Here is a 23,526-nt window from a genome sequence, read left to right on the forward strand (position 1 = left end):
TCTCCGCCACCCAGACGATTCGACCCCTGTGCCAAGAGCAGAGGGGGTGAGCGGGATGGTGAATGGAGGGGGCTGGATATGCACATTAAGCTACTGACACGGATCCCGAGAGACCAGGCTGGAAATTTGCAGCCTGCAGAATTCCTTTTTTTTTTTTTCGTGATTAGCCTAGGTGAGATTATTCAGCAGTCACTGACACGTCTATTCCTACAAATTAACAATGCAATTAATTGGATTTAGGTCTATACTCACAGTTGACACCAGATGTGCCGTGTATCGGGGTGAGATGAAACGCACTGGCGTTTGAGTGTCTGTCAGGAGTACGGCTTGCATCAGGAGGTGGATGACGCATAAATATCACATTTGCTTTTGGTTTGAGGCGATGACAATGTGAATTTCAATTACCAGCATCAGCTATAATAGAGCGGAGCTGATGGAGGGAATCTCACTGGAAGACATTTACAAGGCTGTGAGAATGTGCGCTAGAAGTACCTTTTCTTTCACATAATTACTCTCTAATTAACCATTAGTTATTCGATTAGCCCTTTTAATCCTTGAGTCATGGGTACGAGTTTCTAAATGGTGGCTTAGTCATTGGCAGCCCTGTGACGACTAATTAAAGGATGTGATGCACAAAGTGGCCCGCAGAGAGAAGTTTGGGAGGGAGGGTCATTAATTTGTAATAAAAATCGAGGTATAAAATGGATAGTTCTGGCTTGAAAATCCGATTTGATGAGTCTTCAGTCATTGTAAAATGGCCTGTATTTACACACCTGCAGGGCTGTTGGTAAAATTCTCAGGCCGTGGGACATATTTTTATGGTTGAGTAGCCTAAACTGTACCATTGAGGATCTTTGTGGGCCATCTCATCAAAGGATGGGGATACAGGTCTTCTTTACTTTCTGGAAAAAGTGTATTTCAGAAATACACGCACTTGTTAGCCTATATAATTTGGCCTACACGCATTTAAGTTCATATAAACTTCCAAATTACTGAATGCACAATTTTTTTTATTAATACAGCAACCAGAAATTGCCTTGATGGAATTCCTTTATTTTATTCCTTTATTTAAAATAGTTATTTAATTGTATAATTACTGTATTATTTTTTATTTGATTCATAATTAATGATTTTGATTTATTTATTTATTGCTGTGAACAATGGTAAAATTGCTGTTTCATTTAAATTCAGATATACAACAATATCTATCTGCAATATCAATATCTATCTGCAAAGCGTGAGTCTTTGACCTTCAAAGTGCTTCTGTTGGTTATGGTGTTCGGCTTTCCAATTGCAATGAACCGTGGACACAAAAAAAGTCATTTTAAGCCAATGTACTCAGAGCCATTGTCACAATGTGGTGATTTAAATTGTCTCTTAATGAGTCTCGACTATTTGAAAGCACTGCACCAAAGGTTATGAAAGGCTATGAAAAGACGGCGTCCCTCTCACCCGCTGTCAAATATTTCTTCTTTCTTGTCACAGAAAACATCAGTCTGAGGGTGTTCAGATTCTACCATTTATTACACTTATTACATTCTTAAATAAAAATGCTCCACTGAACAGTTCTTGCATAGATATCTTACAATACCAATTTAAAAAAGAATTATGAAACAGACCAGTAACAAAAATAAATTTCATCTTCTTCCTTAATAAAGAACATTACCATACTAACATTATATCATACAAATAATAATATTTTAAACACTTTGTACAGCAAAATAACCAATAAAGAAAAACACACAAGGAAAGAACAGAATAGAAAAAAACCGGAGAGGAAGAGTGTGAAGATTACAGGAAGTGAGGGGGTGGAGTGTTAGTGATGTGGCGAGGGAAAGAGAGGACAGTGAATATGAGGGTCCCTGCTCTAGCGAGAAACTACATGCTTCAGCCTACATATGGCAAGATGTCGTCCTACTTCCATACAGATAAATCAAGATGGCACATAACTGTTCTGTCTTTTTCTTTTTCAGACTTGTACCTACTCTACCAACTGGAGGCCGTCTGAAAGATCCATGTTTGGATAAGAGAGAGAGAGAGCACCTGTAAAAGCTTTGAGGTCTGTTGTTGGCCGGTTGCTCCCTGGTTAGTGATGTCTAGAGACATTCATAGGTAAGAGATTGCTGACAGCTGGTAACATAACTGCAGGATGAAACTGAAGTGACGGCGCTTTCAGGAAGTGACCGTGGTTCTGCAGGTGCAGGGTGGGATAGATGGGGTGGGAGGTGAGGAACACAAAAAGCCAAAGGGAAAGACCTGGTGAAAACCTTACGTACTGACATATCAAGTTCGGACAAACACGGATACAGATGCACTTCAAGATGCAGTATATCTCAAGTCAAACGAGTCCTTTAGAGTTCTCATCTCTGTTTTCAAGTGACTGGGAACTATATGGATGAGTATTTGAGTGTATACGCAGAATAGCAGACTTTATTTTGATGCATCGTTGACCAAAAAAGACAATTAATGTTACAAGCTTTATCTAAGAAGCTGAAGTATGAATCGTTCCCATGATCTTGTGATAAGTGCATCTTGAAATGCCACTAAATGTTATGTAGACAATTGACAGCAGTGTCATTTAAACAGACTAAGCTAGCGGTAACAATGACGTGTGTTAGTTATGCAGTGAAATGTTCCAATACGGACAATAAAAATGAAAAAGTTGTCACCTCCGACCATTTATCATAAAATCCCCTTGTGATGTTTCAAGCATCTTTTTGTATAAAATTTAAGCTGCCAAAAGCCTCTTTGAAGCAACAAAGCAAACGGCTTGGGAAGGGAGCTTCACTGGAAGAGTGCCCATATCTAGTACACTTAAAATTTGTTCCCTTAGAATGTTTTCAAACATTCTTACTGTCGTGTAAAACACTCAGCCACAGCATTATCTCCGTACGGATAACTCGCAGTAGATAAGGTGGTCTTCTGTACAGCTAAAATCGTGTTAGGAATTACGTAAACGATCGTTTTAAAAACGATCGCCTGGATGGTGATTTCTAAAGACATGCGTGACCTGCACTGACTATAGAAGCGCTAGAACCGATGCGACTAATTCGCTGTTTCAATTTCACGGCTAGGGTCTAAACTCATCCTCAACTTTGCATTCAAACCATATTTTACAAGCACACATACTCAAGACCAAGCCAATGATCACCTAGACATTAAAGAACAAATCATAGGAAGCTGGTGAAGGGCAGAAGAGATACTGTGAGAATAAAGTCGAACACAAAATTCTTCTTTCTCTCTTTCAACACCCAGCAGTTTATTTGCAAATGCGTAATTCTTTGGGCAAAGTATGCATCAGACGCCTGTGCAATTGACTGGACCGCTGCTGTCATTCTGAGAGTGAGATATCGGGAGTTTTGAATGGCACTTGATATGTGAGGGGATATGTACGGCATGTTGCCTGCTAAAAAATCTGATTGGCCTATTACATATTAATTTTGTAACGTCTGGAGCATGTTGGCAAAAGAAGGGATTTTTGTTTGTAATTTTGCATTTAACGTTGCTTTGTACTGTGTTTAAACAGACAATATTTATATGTATATCTTAAGTGTTAATTTGAAGCCTGGCTTCATAGCTTGTCAGTGTCAAAGAAAATGATATGACGTGTTTTTTTGGTCTCTGCATTCCTGCTGTTATATCCCATATGGTGACTAAAGAAATAAGCGGAATCGTCGCTTTGTCAGGGAGAAAAAACAGGAGAGCAGAGCAGTGTGAAACAAATGTAGCTTTTCACCACTGCTATATGTGAGTAAAACGGAAATTTAACCCTTTCGAAACTTTACAGTTGATGTAACATGTAGAATGCTGTACACCGTCGATAGTTGCCCCATTTGTGGAATTGTGGGACATTAGACAATGTTTTATGACACTATAGCAATACATCCTGCTCGCTTGCTTTACAGAAACTCATACATACAATCGTCACATATACGGGCCGCTTCTCGCGGAAAAAGTGCCACGAACCACAACTGATTGTACATTAATGGAGATGAACCAATCCATCCCCTATTTTGTCAAAAATTTGGCATGACTTTGCATTTCAATGGAGAAAATGACGTGGAAATAAAAGGAAATCAATTGAAAATGGCAACTGAAATCAAACGTGTAGTTGTGGTCAGACCGAAGTGATGGTGTGTGTGTGTAAGTCTGTGTATGTGTGTATATGTGTGATAGAAGAGCTGCCTTCAGCAGGACTCAAACCAAGAGAAAGGCACCAACCCTTCAGTCTTAGGCAGTTCTGCACTGAGAGTTTCGGTATCGAACGTTAAGCTCTGGAAGTCCCCTGAGGGATACTCTGGGATTGTTTAGTAGAGTCTGTGATGACTACGAACATGTTACCGCTGAATCATAATGGCTTTCAATCTCCCCTCCACCCTTGCAGCCATTAAATCAATGCAGAAGAGGAGGGTCGGCAGGGTAACGCCCTGATTGCGACGCCATGACAGGCTTCACAACCTTGGGAACGATGATATATATATTTTTGTACCCGCTATTTGGAAGCTGATTGTTAACACAGAGCTAGACCTAGGCCCGGTTTAGCATAATTTACTCGAGTGTATCAACAAGTTTTCGATTTAAAGTCTGACGTCTGGATGGAACGCAATCCTACAAAACAACAATTGCTAAAACCCTGCTGTGAAGATTTCGGTGCAAAAACAAATAATGCTGAGAGGCAAGCTGCGCATGTATGTGTGCGAGTGCGTGTGTCTGTCTGAAAGAGGCTGCCATGCAGTGTTTCGTTTTAATGCTGTTCATTAACTTGGTAATTATTGTTCTGCTTTTTTTTCTTTTCTTGCGTTTTCCTCAGGAAAAAGCCAAGAGCAATGAAACCATTCTGTCTCTGCATTGTGGTGTGTGTCTGTGTGAAAGAGTTTTTTTAATGTATTTTTTTTTTGTTTTCTGCTTTTTTCCCTCCAAGTTGTTTTTTGTTTTTATGCTTTTTTTGTTTTGTTTTTGAGCTTTTTTTTGACTGTATGAAAAAAAAGCACAGAGAACATTGAAAAAATCAGTGCAGACAATGGATACGAAACAGGCAAAGTTTGTCTGGGCTGATGCCACTGAGTTCTTTTGGATCCTTATCCCAGCAGGTGCTCCAATCTGAGAGTCAAACATCCTGCCAGCTGTCCCTCCCCGCCATAACGTCTCCTCCGTTGGTCTCCTCCAGTGCACCGGACTACTATGTTCTTACATGGGTGCCAGTATCAACACAAAGCAAAAGAACTCTTTCCAGTGTCAAGAGCATCACACAAGGTCCGTGCCAACGCACTCTGGTTCACTTTCCCCCGGATCAAGTCTGAGCAAAGCAAAATGAAAAATAGAAGACTTCTGTCCTTTCATACCAAGCCAGCAGTTTCAAACTTTTCTTGGGGTTTTGTTCCTGTCTTATGCTTCCAATGTTACGTTTCAGTGCCAGATAGCAGCCACTGAACCTTGTGCAGACTGAGAAGGGCTCACAGTTCCCTCCCGTTGCCCGTATGTGTACATTTATGCTTGTGTTCACAAAGTAAGTTTTCACTTTTCAGAAGTTTAAGACATTTCAGCACAGAAGGAAAACAAATAATCTTTTTAACAGTCTTTAAAAAAAAAACAAAGGCAAGAAAGTGTCGCTGCGCATCATTTCGGTCGCCCGTGAGGTGACGGGCGTGAAGAGCAGAGAAGAGTTCGCTCCTGAGCGAAAGAGTACAAGAAATCAGCACACATCCTGAGCGTTGCCGTATTTTTTGTTTTTCATTTTTCTCGTGCAGAGACTGCTTCGGGGGCCGTGCGTTGCGTTTGGCCGCTACTTCCATTGGTCACTCCTCCGAACGTATTGGCAATGTTGTTTTCCGTGTTTGGTTGCTTGCTGTATACGACATAGCTGCAGGTTGGTAATTGTGATGTGTCCTTGGAAAAAGGAAAAGGAAGTTCCAGACTATATTCATTCTATAGTAGAATTATGTTTACTTGATGAATGACATGTGCGTTTCGGTTTTGTACATGTAGCGTTCAGTTTACTGTCCCATGCTAGTGGTAAGTTACTGTACAAAAAGAGAATGAGGGAAAAAAAAGGTGGTGTTTGGCAGTGTCTGACCTCCAAGCTAACGCTCAGTAAGGCATGGCTAATCGCTGATGAAAAGGCTTTTGTACTGTCTTGAGAGGGTGTAGAATCCAACAACGCTTGCCCACGCTGCCTCGCATGTTCCTCCTGGTGACGTTTGCGGCCAGACCCCTCGTGTGCACCCAAAGTCTGTTGTGAATGTTCCCAAATGGGCAGCGCACACATGTTCTTCTCTTCGTTCTCACTCTTTTTCTCTCACTCTCTCTCTCCCGTCTCCCTCGGCCTTAGATATGTCGCTTCATGTGCAGAGCCAAGTGATCAGACCTGGAAAAACATCTGTAAAGAGAGAAAGAGAGAGAGTTAGCTTGGAATCACTTAAGGAAACACGTTTATGATTGCGCTAAAGAGGGCCACGATCTAAGTTTCTTGGAAGATGTGTGGCAGCTTTGCAGATGGAACAGAGAAAACAACATTTGGTGTTTGGGAAAAAAAGAAGAATTTTTAAGCATAGCCAGCTTTTTGCTCTAAAACTGGTGACAGATCGTTTTGAACGCATAGCTTGCCAATGCAGTTAGCAGCAAAGTCTGTGCTGAGCCTTGCGCAATAAATATTTTTTTGGGGAGTGCGACCACAAATCACAGCGAGCCCGTTTGAATTAGGAAATTATTTCGAGGCTGGAGGTGAAACGGTATTGTTTAAACTGTGCGAGTGCATTAGTTATGTAGCACTTGAGTCATAGCGGTTGGTTTCTCGTAGTGGGCCATGGGCTTTTTTGTGTCATCATCAATTAAGCTCACATGTAACCACTGCTGGTAGGAGTAATACATAACCATGCTTATAAAATATGGTGTTGCGATGCCATTTCTACTCTACATTTATATGGCTATGAGGATTACTGTTTTACAGCCAAAAAAAGTGTTGAAAGTGAATCTTAACTGGAATGAATAAAAACTTGGAGAGTTGAAAAGGAGTAGAGAATTATAATTTCAATTTGCCTCTGGCTGTATCCATTATTAATTAGTCGAGAGCCACAGTGTTAAATCCGCTGTTGCTTTTTGGATGGGAAGCAGCCAAGATGCAAATTGGGGTGGGAGGAGGGTGTGTATATATACAGGTAGACACAGTTGGTTTTTCTACATTATATCTCAGTCTGACAGTTTCTGGTTTTCCCCAGTTGCTTCACAGAATTCTGTTCTGAACATTGAACAAATGTACAATCATTCTCTAAGTATTTTCTCTCTTTCTCTGTTTGGTCCTTCAAGGAAAATCTTTCAAACGGACTTCCAGTGATCAGTCATACCTGTATGCCCAATGAGGTCTTAAGGTCTATAGAAGGCAACAGCTGGGTTTTAGAAGTAACAATCCCATACATTTTTCTCCATATAGAATTTCTTTTAATGATTCCATAGAAACCTTTCAAGACAGACCTACCATGATCTTTGAAGTTAAACAAAAAAAGCTCAAATATTGCAATTCATTGACATACTGATTATGTCAATGACTACAAATCAACATTATTTTGCCATTCACAGTGCTTCATGGTGGATTGTAGGTCATTCCCTCATAAAAACCCAATGTATTCCCCCGCCATACTTATTTATTTACTTCAATTTTGTGATTTGTCTCTGTTGGTTTGTTTGTGGGTGGTTACTTTTTCCATTGCATTGACCTTTTTTCTTGACAAAATAAGCACATACTTGACCATTTCCAGCACCCCAGCAGCAGCCAAGACGAGTTTTTATTGTTTAGTAAAATACAGCTAGACTGCATTGTTGACCAATCATCATCTGTGGATTTACATTATGTGAATGACATACATTTCACTTTTGTTCAGGTATGTGCATTTTTTTTTGCAGAGCCTGATGACATTGTATATTACACTCGGTTAAATTTTTGTTTGTGATTTGCATTGATCTAGGTGTAAATATGCGAATGGGTGTGTGTGTGGAGGTAGGGTAGAGCGACTGGACAGATGGTCCTCTGACTCACTGTAAGTGGCTGCTACACCAGCTGGCACACCCTTAGATCTCATAACCCCTCCCCCCACCTCTCACTCAACCCCTCTCAACACCCAACAGGGGGCTGTGCTTGATTAGGCAGGATTAATGATGCCCAATACACTTGTGTGTGTGTGACTCTGAGACAGTATGACTGTGTGTGTTGGCTGACTGTATTTACTGTTAGACTGACTGTATTTACTGTTAGACTGCCCTTGACTGTAGTTTCTCATAACCCATTGTGATGGTAACACACTCTGTGTAATTACACCTAGCTGAGAGAAATACCATGGCTCATGTGGTTCCAAATCTGGTTTTATCTTCTAGAATATAGATAATGTGAAAAAAAATAATATATATATATTTTTAAATATACCCTAAAAGTTACTTAAGTTTGGCATCGGTGATTTTAGTCAGCACTGGTTTTTCATTTAATTCTTAAACTTAATTCTTAATCACTGTTGTGGACTTAAGCAAGACTCCTATCCTCAGGTAGCCTCAGAGTATGCACATGTCTGGCAATATGCCAAAAATCATGGAAGAAATGCTGTATTATGTATTGACTGTTCTATTCTATTCTAATATCTAATGGTGTTGCCACATGTCTGCAGCTGCCTTTATTTAGAAAGACAATTTAAATACAATTTAAAACAAAATCTGTAATGGGACTTGCCCTGAACTGACCGGAGGCAGTGCCAGAGAAAAGGTCAGATGTAAAATTGAAGACCATAATGGGCAGTTTTGCACCCCTTTTCAACAGTGTACACTCAGAATCACCTTTAGCCCCTGGCTTATTCCATCCAGATTCAACTAGGCATCCTTTCTGCCATCAGACAATAGATACTGTCTCCTTCTGCCATTGCTACACATTATTCTTTATTGTTATCCCAGTCAAGAGTAATAACGCTGCACAAGGACACTTTCACATTCCAGCAGCATCACTGTTCACATTTGTAATAGTTTTTCCATTCTTTATACACCCATAATTCAATGCACAACCAAAAATGGATGTGCTTCCCCGAAAGGTTCTTCAAGATTTAGTATTTAAAGTGAATAACAGGAGAGCTCAATTTATAAATGCTTCCAAGGGAATGATGGGGATCTGTGTGTGGGATTCTGCAGCGGAACTAAATTGCTTAGGCTAGACTTCAACTTCAGAAGATGCCCTTGTTTATACCTGACATCAGGGAGAAAAAATTGTCAATGTAGATTTGCTTATCCAAGCCGGCTCCTCCTCCTTTTGTCATGCAATAGCTGCCAAACACTGAGTAATGAGTGTAGGGACACAGATTTCCCCATGCCTTCCCCCAGAGAGTTCACGTGCTTGGCTGAGCCTGAGGGAAAACGGCGCTGTTCAGGTGTCGGCAGCAGTCTGCAGAACAGAGGCCGTCCCAGCCGCAACTTGTCCGCTGGGATCGGTGGAGCTTCATTGTGATGGAGCAGCAGAGAAATGTTCAATGGACAACTTTCAAAAGGCTGCGGCAAGGTTGGTTTGATGCCGACGGCGAGACAGGGAGCCGTGTCTAATTGTGCTTCCACCTGGAGCTGGCTCAGTGGGCACGCGGCCTCCACTGTGTAATTGCTGCCCGCATGCCAGGCCCGAGTGACAGCTTCCTAATACTGTCACCTGACAGGCTATCACTCTTTCTCCCCATGCTAATGCAAATCTCCCTTTTTCTCTGCTGTTTCTGTGTCTCTTCACCTCTTTATCACCAACGCCAACACACGTTCACCTTGCTGCCTCTGCATCACGTGTGTGTGTGTGTGTGCGCCTGACTTTCTTCTATTGTTTCTAATCTTTGTTGCATTAATTTCCTATTATCATTGTAAAGCTGATTGGAAACAATCTGTATTGTAAAAAGAGCTATATAAATGAAGGTGACTTGACTTGGCTAAAATATAGCCCGTAAGATTTAAACCGGGTTCCCACAGTCATAAGGGATGTTGTGATTTCCAGACTAGATATTTTTATGACTTTCTCCATGACTTGGTGTTTAACAGAAATCTAAATATATTTATGCTCAGCTCTGAAATATTTTGTTGACAGTAAAATTGCTCTTTGTGAGTGTAATCACTATTACACTGAGCAATTCATGGAAAATTCAGTGGTCAGAATGTTTGAGGTCAAAGTCAAAGTATTTAGTCCACAGACAACTTTGTTGTGTACTGTTTCCATTTGCACTTAACTTAAAGTGCATTACTACTGAATGTGTATTTTCTGTGCCACTAGCATAACTAAACAAAATCACAAAATGTACTATTTTCAAGCAGGTTTCAGACACTCCGTTGTCTGCAATTGGTCAGAAAAAGTTATGGCTGCCCTAAACCTTTTAAGTCAGCCTTCTAATTGTGCATAGTTTAAAATAGTGGTTATCAACTTGTGGGTCCAACTCAACTGGTGGGTCCCATGGTAATTAAGCCATGAACCATTTTTTTTTGGAATATTATATTATATATATATATATATATATATATATATATAATTTGTTTATAACTTGTTAAAAAAACAAGCAATTTTATTTCACATTGTTGAGACGCACAAACTATGGAAACTGCTCCCGATGAATAGAATGAACTGCATGCAAATCATTCCCAACTAAAACGCACAACGTGCTAGTTACGTGGTTTATTGGTACTTTACTTTTATTTCATGACTTACTAATTAACAACATAACAACAACAATGGTGTATAGTGAAGAGATACAGCACTCGTCGTCGCATTTGCACGTGCAATATATACGTCAACGTTGTTCTTATGTTGTTAATTAGTAAGTCATGAAATAAAAGTACCAATAAACCACGTAACTGGCATGTAGTGTTTTAGTTGGGAAGGATTTGCATGTACTTCATTTCCATATGTTTCATTTACAGTTCATGTAAGTATTGTGATTTAAAAAAACAAAACACATCTTTCCTCTGTAGCTCTACATGCATCCATTTCTTCCTGTGCCTCTACCCAGCTATTTTATATTACTGTTGTATAACTCTCTTACCTTGGAATGCACACCCATGCCTTTAACTTCTCTTTCTCCCTGCACTCAAGCCACAGTGTGGGAATATGCTGTACCAAAGGGAGGACGGAGGAAAGTGGAACAGGATGCGAGCATGAGATATTCACAGTAATTCAGTAATGGGTATCACAGGACCAGACTGTGAATGAGTTATTCAGCAGGGAACTGGGCCTGTACTAACTTCCAATGAGCCTGATGCAGTTTTGGTATGTGCATGCCATCAGAGAGTATTTGAGAAAACAAGAGCGAAGGGAGGGTTCTTTTTGAGGGAGAGAGTTTGGTCTTCTAGTCTCATAGCTAAAGGAATTTGTTTATGGGCACTTGAGGACTGTGGACTAGTGAATGTGTAGGAGTGGTAAAGAATTAAAAAAGGGTTAAATGAGCGCATGCACTTATTGTGAGCTAGCTTTGCAGCATTTGCAGTGTCTCTTACCTGTCGCAGTGGTTGCACTTGAAAGGTTTGGCACCAGTGTGTTTGCGGTAGTGCCTTGTCAGTTCGTCGCTTCGTGCGAAACGCCATTCACAGCCTTCCCAGGAGCATTTGTAAGGCTTCTCACCTGCATGCACAAACACACATCATTTAATCCATGCTTTACCATTCACACACACCTGTACACAGATGGTACACCTCTGGAGCGAGGCAGCCGCTGTGCCACTGTGAGCACCGTCAGCAGTTCCATTATCAACATCATTCATTACTGTTTCTCTCAATCACACATCCCAGCCTGCCAATCAAATTTAGCTTTTTCTCCCAGTCGACCAATCACATGTCTGTAGCCCAACCCTCCTGTATTCTCAATAGTAAAAAAATGTTGCCTTCTCAGGCAATATATGGAGGTGATTTTTCAGACACAAAAATTGATTAGATCAAAGAGTCATTTTCCACCTGTTTTTAAATTGAAGTGGGGCTGCTTAAATCTGCTCAGTCACCATAACAGAATGAATTCATAATCCAAAGTCAAGTATCCAAAATGAAGCCATTTGTGCTAAATGTTCTTCACCCTCCCATTGAGCTCTGAAATTCAAATGAAGTTAAACAGATGGGAAAGGAGATACCAATTGTTCCACATGCTGTACTTTTATGCCTCAAATTCAAAATATGGCCATGAGTGAGGGAGGAAGGGGGGTTTCAACACCCGAAGAGAGGGTCCCAGCACAGTGGCAGTGTTCCTGGGGAACAGAACTGGCTTCAGCCTGGGGCCTGGGTGGGAATGGGGAGGGTGTTGATGGCATGGATTCAGATCTGGAGGTGGTAATGATAATTGGGGTCTTAATGATGCTTAATGGGAAACAATGCCATATTCACAGTACAAGAGCTGCCAGCTACTCCAGCAAATGCTGTGTGCACCAATCTTCCTAACCAGAATAAAGGCTGTTTCTCTATTGGAAATAGTTCACTAAATTGGTTCCGACCACATCTAAACTCAAGTAGGGATGGTGATTTTCGTAGTTGATTGTTGAATCAAATGTAATGTAATAATACAAAAAAAAGTTTATATAGTTAAAGGTAGATAGGCAGACTAGCTAGATAGACCAATAGACTGGTGGATATATGAACAGATAGACAGATGGAAGGATGAAAGGCCAGACAGATGCAGTAGGCAGGTTATTGATTTTTGATTATTGATGGTTAATCAATTAATGATTAGTCATTAACAATCCTACTAAACCTGCCTTACTTGAAAGACTATACTGAGAAGTTTAAACTAGTCTGGACCAACATAGAAATTCATGCTGTTTTATGCTAGTCTTTCAGCAAGGATGTGCCTGGACCTCCACGACTGACTCTGGAAACTGATGAAGAAAATCATAGAGGGAATGACTACAGGCTGTTATTTTCTTTTTTCCTTTTGTAAGGAAAATATGATCCAGTTAGATGAGGGGAAAGTGGAAGGTATTCGCTTTCGCAATATTTAATATCCCCAAAAATGCATGCAGTTGATATGAGCACACTGCTTCTGTTATGAAATCAAAAAATGTTCATCTATTTATCCTTTCTCGTTTTTTAGCTTTATGATGCAAGATGATGTAACGGATGACATAACGTCGGGTTTACCACTACGTTGCTCAGTCTGTCCTGAAAGTCTGTTATGATGCAACATAAAGAATGACACGGCAATGGCGACGAGGAAAACGACTCGTAAGAGGCCTGACCAGTTCCTATTTCCATTCCCCATAAAAATATTTCTTGACTTCCGATGACAAATAGAAGAGGATTTTTTAAATATAATACAATGTACTTGGCCTTTTTTTCGCTAGTTCACCTCTGGGAATATTGCAAACAAGCAGCGGGCTTTCTTTGACATCTCTCATTTTTCTCTGCCAGGCAAGACGCGCACAGACAAACAGTAGGTCAAAGTGCCTTGAGGTTTATTTTATTATGTTTGCCTGTCCTTGAGCTTTTTCAATTTACAAAATCAGTTGGAGAAAATATTGCCACGTCTGCTCTCGTGTCTTTGACTGCTACAAGTGTGCAGGAAGAGCATCTCTGTGTCATTTGGAGAGTGGCGGGCCGCAGGTGTGAGACGGCAAACGTTTCGCACTACACTCAGAATAATTGGCCAAAGACCCCCTCGCGCTCGCTCCCTCCTTATGCCGTAGCCCCCTTCCTCCGCCTCTTTATTTCGTTCCCTCTCTTGCTGTCTGACAGCAGCGAGGCAGGCTTGGACCTGCAACCACGGCAACCATAACGCAGGCCAATTATAACTTGGAGAGTCACGGATGCATGATGGAGTCGCCTAGCAACCAGCCGTGAGAGGGAGAGAGAGTGTTAAAAGGAGAGAAGAGACAGAGAAAGAGCCATTCAGTCGGTATGCAACCTATGGACACTCCGCAATACCCAACCAATTATTGCTTGCTTTAGATATGCATGATGTAGTTGCCTGGCAACCCCAACTGTACCCAAAGAGGGTAGGGGAAAGGTGGGATTGATTTGGCATATTGGAGCTTCAATTGGTATATAGAGCTGCAAATAATCAACCTATTACAGTCTTTTGATATGGTTTCCTAGCAACGGATCCCCTCCAAAACGGCAAGCTCATTCCCTCGCACCAGTGTCCTAGGTGTGTACAGTGTGGTTAATTACATTTCCTCAAGACAGAGTGCTGGTAAGCTATTATTGTCTCCGAAGTTTAGATTTCAGAGGTAGGGCCCAATTATCATCCATTCATTTCGGCTTCTCCAGTGGCTCATGTTGCATTTCAAAATGAGCTCTCTGATTCTAACCCATTTTTAACCTCCAAATCCCATTCAGGGATGTGCTATTAACTTCAGCAAACATTGTTGACAAAGCAAAGAAGGACCATGTCATTACCACAGTGCTCCACGTCTGCATTTATGAGTGTAAATGAATGTGAAAAATTACTGAAGCGACTTCTGACACCCAATCAGATGTATGACCCTGGACCACAAAACCAGTTACATTGGCAAATTTTCTTAAAAAAGCTGAATAAATATGCTTGAATAAATATGCTTTCCATTTATGTATGGTTTGTTAGGATAGGACAATATTTGGCTGAGATACAACTGAGAATCTGGAATCTGAGGGTGCAAAGAAATCTAAACATTGAGAAAATCGCTTTTAAAATTGTGCATTTATGTTCACGATTGTTCTGCATTCACTCACAAAAATAATAGTTTTATATATTTACGGTATGGATTTTACAAAATATCTTCATGGAACATGATCTTTACTTAATATCATAATGATTTTTGGCATAAAAGAAAAATCGATAAAATTTGACCCATACAATGTATTCTTGGCTATTGTCATAAATATACCCGTGCGACATGTGACTGTTTTTTTGATCCAGGGTCATATATATATAACTTTATTCATGAGGGCATCAGCCAACCCCGTTACTGTTTTATGCTATCTCTCAGGTTATCTTAAAATATTATATCTGAATTCCCTCCTGATTTCCCCCCTGAATTCTGTAGAAATGCTTAATTCACTTAATTCAGGGCCATGAGTGCTCCTAAACAAAAATATTAGCATAAAGTCCTGTAGCATGTAGGCTTCTCTTAAATCCTGCTGTCATTTTAATCTCCCTGTTTTAGTAATCTACGGAAATGATAACCGAAAGTGCTGGATTAAGCTAATTAAAAGAATAATCTGTCTTGTAATAAACACATTATGTGATGAGCTAGCAAGCCAAAATGTTCTTTCAGGGTTTTTATTTCCCCCTTTTTCCTGCTATTGCTTATTTCCCCCGATCTTCAAAAGCGAAGCACCATCTATACGCTAGAATCAGCCTAAAAGCGATTAGCACCACCAGCTCTCACAGAAACCTGCTGAGTCAACAGCTGGCCACAGGGGCCAGATACGCTGCATTGAGGCCACTGTCACAGTAGGTTTCGGGGCCATGGCAGAGTGCAACACGCTCTCAGGTTCAGCGAGAGGGCAGCAACTACGGCACCGAAGCGTGTGAGCTCGAATTAGCTGGGAAACAAGATTCAGCTCAGTCAGTCTATCAATCTTCTTGCAATTACTGACTGCACTGGCAGGTTTTGAATGGTGTGGCTGGGCTCATTTTAGTTTGAGATTAAGGTGCAGGAGAGAAAACCAGATATTTTGCTTTGGGGCTGTGCAGCAAAAATCAAGTTAGCTTCACAAGATCTCTTGTGACCCTTCTATAGTATTTTCTGAACTCTGAAAACTTCATCTTATTACACGCAGAGTTAGACTTGCTATACCAGAAGCCTTTCTCCAGGTAAGCTAAATGCTATACGTGATGCTAAATGTTAAAACATAAGTTATTGGAGCATATAATCACCTGTATGTGTCCTCTGGTGTGCCTTTAGGTGGGAGCTTTTTGTGTAAACCTTCCTACAGCCATTAAACTGGCAACGATGGACCCTCTTCTTGTTTTCCGGGATGTCCCCTCCGCTTACTGTTCCCAGGCCTCCTTCACCGTCGCTCTGTGCCCCGCGATTTGGTGGCGAAGGTAGCGAATGTGTCGCCACTAACTTTGCTGCCCCAAGTCCCACTTTCTTGGCCACCAGTTTAAGCGTGAGCGTGCCATCAGCTGTGGCGGTAAGAGTCTGCGTGGGCTTCACAAGATGGCGTCCCAACTCCGGGGAGGAAGGTGGCGTGAGGGATGTGACTGCGTTTAGCTGGGCGGGATTAACCCCTCCGCTGGCTTCTTTTAGCCCTGCGTCGGTGTTTTTGGCGTTGGCTGGGGCATGGAGGTTTTTGGGAAGGGATACCAGTAGAGGTGGGGGGCTGGGCTCGTCAGATAAATTGGGCAGCAGAGGGTCCATCAGGTCCTCGTCGCTGTCTCCCCTCATGAAGGCTGGCGTAAGGAGGCAGTCAAGCTCCTCGTCGAAGAGCTCCGAAAGCCTTTTGGGCTCCGTCTGTAGGTACCTCTCCAGTTCCAGACATGTCTGCAGGAGAAACAGAAATGCATAAACATGAGACAGTAAGCCTTAGAATACTCTTAAGTCCAGTGATGTTTATAAAGGGACAGCTAACCGTCTGAAAAAACACATGGTTACAGCTGAACATGTCAGTGAAACACGTGGTGCATCAACGCTTTTCCAGTTGGTGTTGGTTTAGTTGGTCACACTGTTGAAAGTGTAAACGACTACATCTGCTACATTGAGACTTTCGCACAGAATTTTTTTTGAGTGCAGCTGAGGGGCAAAATTTTCTGGGAGAGAAGTTGAACATCCGTGGAATTTTTATTACACTTGCTGCGGTTGAGGGAATAGTATTTATCTATGTAGCATAGGCTATTTTGTACGGTGCTTATTGAGCGAGAAATGACCGTCTTATTACTTAAGATACCTTTCCCCTCACTCTGGTTTTTCCTCTGATGAATACTTTGGCAGACAGAGGGAGGACGGAAGAGAAAGACTGCACTATCATGGCTCACTGACTGCTCACTCAGCAGTTTCTTTTTCAGTGGTTTAACATTATTGTTCCCCAGTCACAGTGGCCAGTTTGGATATTAGAGAGTTCTGTTCAGTGTGTTGCGGTAAAAGCACTTTGGCAGTCAAATGGCAGTAGAGTAAACCTTGCAGCTCTTTACTTCATGTCAGCTGTAAATTACAGTTGCTGTACATGCCCTATCTTAACTTATTCTGTCATCTCCTTTACCTCAGACCAAAATAAATTGTCCAGAATGAAGGTATTTCCTAGTTATTTCCTATTTGTCTGCTGATAAGCTGCACTTTTTTGTGGCTATTAGGTAGGCTATTAGGGTGTCTGAAAAAGATTGTCCAAAGTTAATTATTATTAATTGAAAAGATTCATCTCTGCTAAAAAAATATTTTTTAATGGTCAAAATTTGTTGTTTTTACAATGTCACACTTAATATAAATGGGGTTTTATATATATTTATATATATACATGGAAAATATATTAATACATTAAAATATATTGGGTCCCTTAGAAAAAGAGATAAACCCTTGTGCATGCAGGGATTTCTTTGAGCTTATTATTTCAGACTAAACAGAGAAAAGTGTTAGAAACAGTATCAGATATATTTCCAATGCAATGCAATCCCAGCTACTGCTTAAGTGAAACATTGACTTGAATTTACTTGATGCCAAATGGTTCCTGTGCACTTTCTCTGACCTCACTGGTGACACTGAAAGAAAGGCACTAATACTGTAGCAGTAGCTACAATTTGACTCATGTTATGCAATACAGCAGAGCCTTCAACAAAGACTAAAATAACTGAAACACAGTCCACTGCAGCAGCTACAATTCACCACTGCAAGCTCTCCCCGTCAGCTCTCCATTCATTTATGATTCTGAGCACTACCTGGAGAGTGCATGAATTATCCATGCACTGAAGCTTTTTTAGCCATGTTTTAGCATGCAGGAATTTTAGCAACCAAGCGAGATCATGCACCTATTGGAATTATTCCATTTTGTAGGCCTTATTACTTTAATAGATGCTCTGCGGACATACACAACCTGCATTGATCAGCACAGTGCAGCATATGTATAAATTCTCTATGTAATACAGCTTAAAGCAACATGCCATTGAGAGATGGCAGAGGGTTGAAAGAACTTGGCATAAGCACACTATATTTTCACACACATCTGAGCAACTACATGAACAAAAAAGAAAGGAAAATGTAGATGAGGTGATTTGACTCTTCTGGACTGGCTGCTAGCGTAGAAAGCCCCTTCATACCCTGCTTACATTGTGCACACTGAGCTCCATCTATTATAAATGCAGTGCCAGGGGGTTCGCATGCAGCGCTAAGAGCCAATGTCAGACAAAGAGCGGGCAAAGAGAGGCGAGGGGGAGAATCGCAAAACTGTTATTAGCAAATGTGGATGCAGTCCAAGTTAGACACAAAGGGGAAATTATCGCCAATCTCAGAGTCAGTTCCTCTCGTTGTCTCCGCTCCCTGCTTGGATAATAAAGTCGGCACATTATCTAAACTAATGTGTTTATATCTCCACCCGCATCTAACAAAACAGCTTTTTTTTTTCTTACCCTCTCTATTTTTTGAGGTTGAAATTATGATGATTTTTCGCTCATACAAATAGATTTTAATTAAGCATTTTGGCTTTCATCAGATGTCGTTTGAAGTTCTACCTCTTGATGCAAAACCGATCTCTCTTCTGCGCTCCTCTCTCTCTCTCTCCACACAGCATGCGCTGATGACTAATTAGCCACTCAAACGACCCAGCAAAGAGAGGCTCTTTATTCAGTTAATTTGCTGATGGGAAGCCTAAGTGTGTATGTGTGCGTCTGTGTGCTTGTATGTGTGTAAGATGTAGTCACTAAGAACAACACTTGAGTTAAAAGTGCTGTATTTATATATTTATTTAAAAAAAATGTAGGACCGTAGCAAGTGCTGCTGCTAAACATTTCAAAAAGGGTTTTTGGAGTGTAATGCAATAGAAGAACATTTTAGTTTTTCATCCCTGCTGGAAAATCAAGCATGTTCTTAGCTGATTACACAATTTGGTTTTCAGCTAGTTTAGCAAGTCCCAAGCTTGTCTTCCAGGCTGACCAGCTGAAAAGTCCCCCAAATCCCCTTTAAAACAGCCAATAGGTTGGTTTGACCAGGCTATGAGACCAGCTAAGGCCAGAAAAAACACCTTAGACTAGTTTAAGATGCTTTTTCAGTAGGAACAGGAGAACCTAAATCAGTTCTATGTGTCTACTGGTGCTTCAAAGAACCCAGAAGAGTTTAATTTTTCCTCTTTTCCACCAATATGCTGATCTGAAGGACCTATAATGAAACCTTTTATTTTGTAATTCTAGTCAGATCAAGAACCATGCATAGTCAATTGGAACCCAAGAGAATGGTTCTTTGATGCACCAAACAATTTAAAGATTATAGGCTGTGATGTAGAAATATGAGAAGACCAGGTGTTCCTTCCTGCAAAACCTGTCCTAAGCTCTGGCAATGTTTTGTTCCATAAAGCACAAGCTTTGTCAATTATCTTGCGATGAAATCTGTCTATATGACATAATTTCGTACCCTGCAGTGTTCATAACAATTTCCCAGTGTGCTGTGATTCCACCATGGCCATTAACACTTTTATGACCTAGCAAGACTAAATATGCATCTTTCATGTATTGAAGGGCTTTTGCACACCACATGCATTTATCTATATTATTTCAAGTATTTTTTTTAGGGATGCGCCAAAGCTGCTGCACGATTACCTCTGTAATGACACAACAATTACCCGGGAACCCTAGGAGACAACTTGTGCCAAGTGACACACACTCGCCATCAACCTCAGGAAGTGTTTCGAAACTCTATAGCCCATAAGGACCTCCCTCCAGGATATGTCTATCCATGCACCGAGAGAGATACCAAGCCGCCTGCAAATTTGCAGTCGGAGGAATATCCTATCTGTCCCGATGACATATAAACCATCATCACAGCAGGGTGGACATCAGAGTCATCTGAGGCCCTCACCGTCATGGATAGGATTTCACGGATCTTGCGTGCCTTTTCAACCGCTCTCTCAGTTTGGTTCCTGCACCTCGCTGGCTGAGCTCAGGGAGGGGAGCTGTCACTGCTGTCCTGGTGCTGGAGTGTTGGGGTGAGTAATGGAGGGGAGGCTGACAGGGGTCTGGGGAGGGGGAAGTGAGTGTGGAAGAAAACAGCTGTCAAACACACACACTAGAGTGAAGCTCGAATCTCTTCACTTTATCTACTGTCATCGTCCCATCCCCCTGTACCCCCACTCTGGGTATCCTGACATTTAGACAATACAGTTACAGCATGGGGCTGATCACAGTTTGTGATTTACTGCAGACCTCTGTGTGCGGATGGCCAATTGACAAGTGGCCATAAAGCCAATGACTACAATCTCTTTACAAGCAGACATCCTAACAAAAGGGCCCAAAAAAACAAGAAAAAGAATCTCAGTAAAGCAGTTAATAACCAATAGAAGAGCACTTATGTGAAAAGTAAACATCAGTGTGGTACGATCCCGAGCGGCTGCCGAACCTCCTTTTGATCTCGCTCGTGATTCTCCCCATCAAAGCAAGCGCAGTCAATAAACGGCCGCTTCCATTGCAACCTCACTCTCACAAAAGAGATGTCAGCAACTTGTTAGGAGTCTACGGAGACACGACTGCATCTGAAAATGTAGCCCTAGCCTTTCCACAACCCGTCACTCTCACTAAACTGCAACATTTGGACAACAAACAATTTGTGTTGCACCCGACACCTTCAGAAAATGGTTGTATGCTGCTCGCCAAGAAGCACAAGGACAGAAAACATTGGGACATACTGTAGGTCAATGACTTGACTTTTTTTCCCTGTGCTATATAATAATTTATTCAAATATCAATTAATATATAGGACCCTAATAAGCCTAAATTAAATCTGTCAAGTCTCTTCAGAAAATATGGACTAAACGGCTCAATTCATATGGCTTAGTTTTACGATCTCTCTATTAACTTTTTGAAGCGTCAAAGTAGTTGTTGCGTAGCTGTCAATGGAGGGACAGAAAGCTCTCAGATTTCATCAAAAAATATCTTTATTTGTGTTCCAAAGATGAACGAAGGTCTTACGGGTTTAGAACGACGTGGGTGAGTAATAAATGACATAATTTTCATTTTTGGGTAAACTATATCTTTAATTTGTGATATTTGTAAAAAGTTTTTACCACAATTAATACTATAATATTTTTTTTATATATATATTTTGTACATGCACAAGTATTCCAGGTATGAGGGGAAAATATTATTTTTTACTTGGTTACACAACATGCCATTTTTAGAAACATAAAATGTAAACTACTATGGATATAAGATGGTATATAATAAGTGTTTTATTTATTTTAAACCACATGAAACAACATAATTCAAAGAGTACATTTCTAAAACGTGGCACATTTGTTTTAAACTAGATTGTTTTTTTTTGTTTTTTTTAAATTGTGATTACTTATTCGTCATTGACCCATAACCCTACTCAAATAAATGAAATCCATCCACTTCTACTTTTTAACTACTACCTACAGCAGACTCGTCCTTCTGGCCCCCTCCTATGAAATTTTAATCAGCGGTCTGTGATGGAGTGACTTTTTGCAGACTCTCCCGCTGTGTAATAGCCCTCCTTTTTTCCTGTTTCTGCACCTGTGTCATCCCTCCCTACCCCCTCTTACACTTCCACCTCCCCCTTTTTTGCCAAAACGGTGGGGTCCTCTGGAACACAAACACACACACACACACACACACACACACACACACACACACACACACAGACGCACACACACAGACGTTCTCGAGCATGGCAAGGCAATTAGCACCCGGGCGCCTCTTTTTGGTCCCCTCTGCCCCACTTCGGCCTAGCCAGTCTGATAAACGTAGATTATAAAATGAATGAATGGCACGGACACATGTGGGAGATAAATGCTAACAGCTGTTAGCAGGAACAAGACAGATATGCTCTTTTAATTTGGGTGGATAATTTAATCCCGTTTCCCTTGGCCCTTGGCCACTGTTGCAGTGGATGGAGGCTCGTCGCAGGTCGTTTGTCAAGTCAGGGTCCCTGTCCTCCAATGTGCAGCATTTGTTTGCTGAGGAAAAAGATGCAAGATAGAAGACACAAGAGAAACGTTTTACTTGCAGCAGGCTGTGAATTTCCGCCGGTCAGCCTGCAATTTGAGGGTGTATTTACACGTGTAAGATCAGATACTTATCTGTGTGTTTGAGCAGCAGAGAGCGATCTTGAAAATTGTGTAATTTTAGTGAAAAGTATGATGCTTGAATGCCATGGCTAAACCATTTATCATTCTTCAGTGACGTGCTAATGACCACCTGCCACCGATTTCTCCACCGCTGCTTTTGCTGCATAGCTGAAGAGTAGGCTGAGATGGGTTATATGGATTGGTGCTGACTATCTGTCATTGGGAGAACGCTGGTAACATGTTAAGAATGATCCATTTTAAAGATCTCTAATATCCTGCTTCTGCCAAAAGAGACATCAAAACCCCAAGAGAAAACAATGCAGCTCTTGCCATGGTGAAATTAAAACGTGCAGAGCTGCGGTATAACGGCGGAAAAATAAAAAAGGGCCAATTATTCACTGAGGATGGTGTCCTATTAGCGAGTTGGCAAAACTGGACACTCAGTGACGAATGGGCCACTGCAAATAAGCCTGAGGCTCTGGCAACCTAACTGCCTGAACATTTTCAGGGCCAGATTTACTGAGCAGCTCTTTAGCGGAAGAACCTCTGCCCCAGATTTCTCTGGAGAAAAAGACTTGGTTTTGTGTCACGCATTTACATATAGGTCTCATTATTGTTGTGGTTGCCTGGGAACCAGATCATATTTAAATCCCTTGTGTACATCTGCAAATGTAACTTGCATGGCTTGTCAGGGAGGCATTCTGCACAAACAAAAAGCCAGATTCAGTAGGCTTACGCTGCAAATGCATCTACACAGGCTTGTCATCAAGCTCCTCAAAACCACCTCTGCACTACACAGTGTCGCTCTTTTAGAAACAACACAACTTGATTACAAACAAGTGCCATTTATATAATAGCAGTATAGTTCTTCATTATGGCATTTCAAATTGTACATCCTAATTTTAAATTATACCTTACAGTGAACATTTCAATGCTGTAGGTTTGCGGAGTAAAACCTGGCTTCGGTAGTTGGGTTTTCATCCATGAATATTCATCAAAATGCTGGATGGAATCACCAAGATAAATAGATACATATAAATAAATATTCATATGGTCGTTTGAGGTGGATAGATACATTGGGTGTTTGATAAGATGACATGCACATAAACAATGCTATAAGCACATTTACTGAATAAATGCTTAAATGTGCATAAAAAAAGTCATTGTGATTGACTATTATTACCTCCTAGAACTGTCTGGGAAGCTGTTGCTTCCAGACGTAAGGCATCTGTCACAGATTGCTAGCAAACATGAAGCTTGTCAGAGCATAGGGTTGCATGATGTGTCACTACCGTATCATATATCAACTGAAATGTTTTTTGTTTAAAATGTATCTATTTCTGTCATTTGACATTT

At 41.0% G+C, this 23,526-nt stretch overlaps 1 protein-coding gene and 1 long non-coding RNA gene across 11 annotated transcripts in view; one reads left to right on the forward strand and one right to left on the reverse strand.

Annotated features, from left to right (window-relative positions):
* Positions 1 to 1,511: 1,511 nt before the first annotated feature.
* LOC307001416 overlaps positions 1,512 to 23,526 on the forward strand; it is a 138,633-nt gene continuing 116,618 nt past the window's right edge. For all 10 annotated transcript variants that reach the window (XR_013798224.1, XR_013798225.1, XR_013798226.1 and 7 more), the window contains exon 1: positions 1,512 to 2,112. This is a non-coding gene — a long non-coding RNA (uncharacterized lncRNA). The remainder of the gene's footprint in view (positions 2,113 to 23,526) is intronic.
* Positions 2,109 to 23,526, reverse strand: part of klf7b (Kruppel like factor 7b) — a 44,343-nt gene continuing 22,925 nt past the window's right edge. Inside the window, exons 2-4 of the mRNA XM_079617863.1 lie at positions 15,824 to 16,433; positions 11,482 to 11,605; positions 2,109 to 6,376 (exon numbers count right to left, since the gene is read on the reverse strand). Of these exons, the coding sequence (XP_079473989.1) occupies positions 6,325 to 6,376; positions 11,482 to 11,605; positions 15,824 to 16,433 (786 nt within the window). The 3' untranslated portion in view covers positions 2,109 to 6,324. The remainder of the gene's footprint in view (positions 6,377 to 11,481; positions 11,606 to 15,823; positions 16,434 to 23,526) is intronic.

This window comes from Phoxinus phoxinus (genome assembly GCF_949152265.1).
Source record: "Phoxinus phoxinus genome assembly, chromosome: 7".
NCBI classification, from domain to species: domain Eukaryota; kingdom Metazoa; phylum Chordata; class Actinopteri; order Cypriniformes; family Leuciscidae; genus Phoxinus; species Phoxinus phoxinus.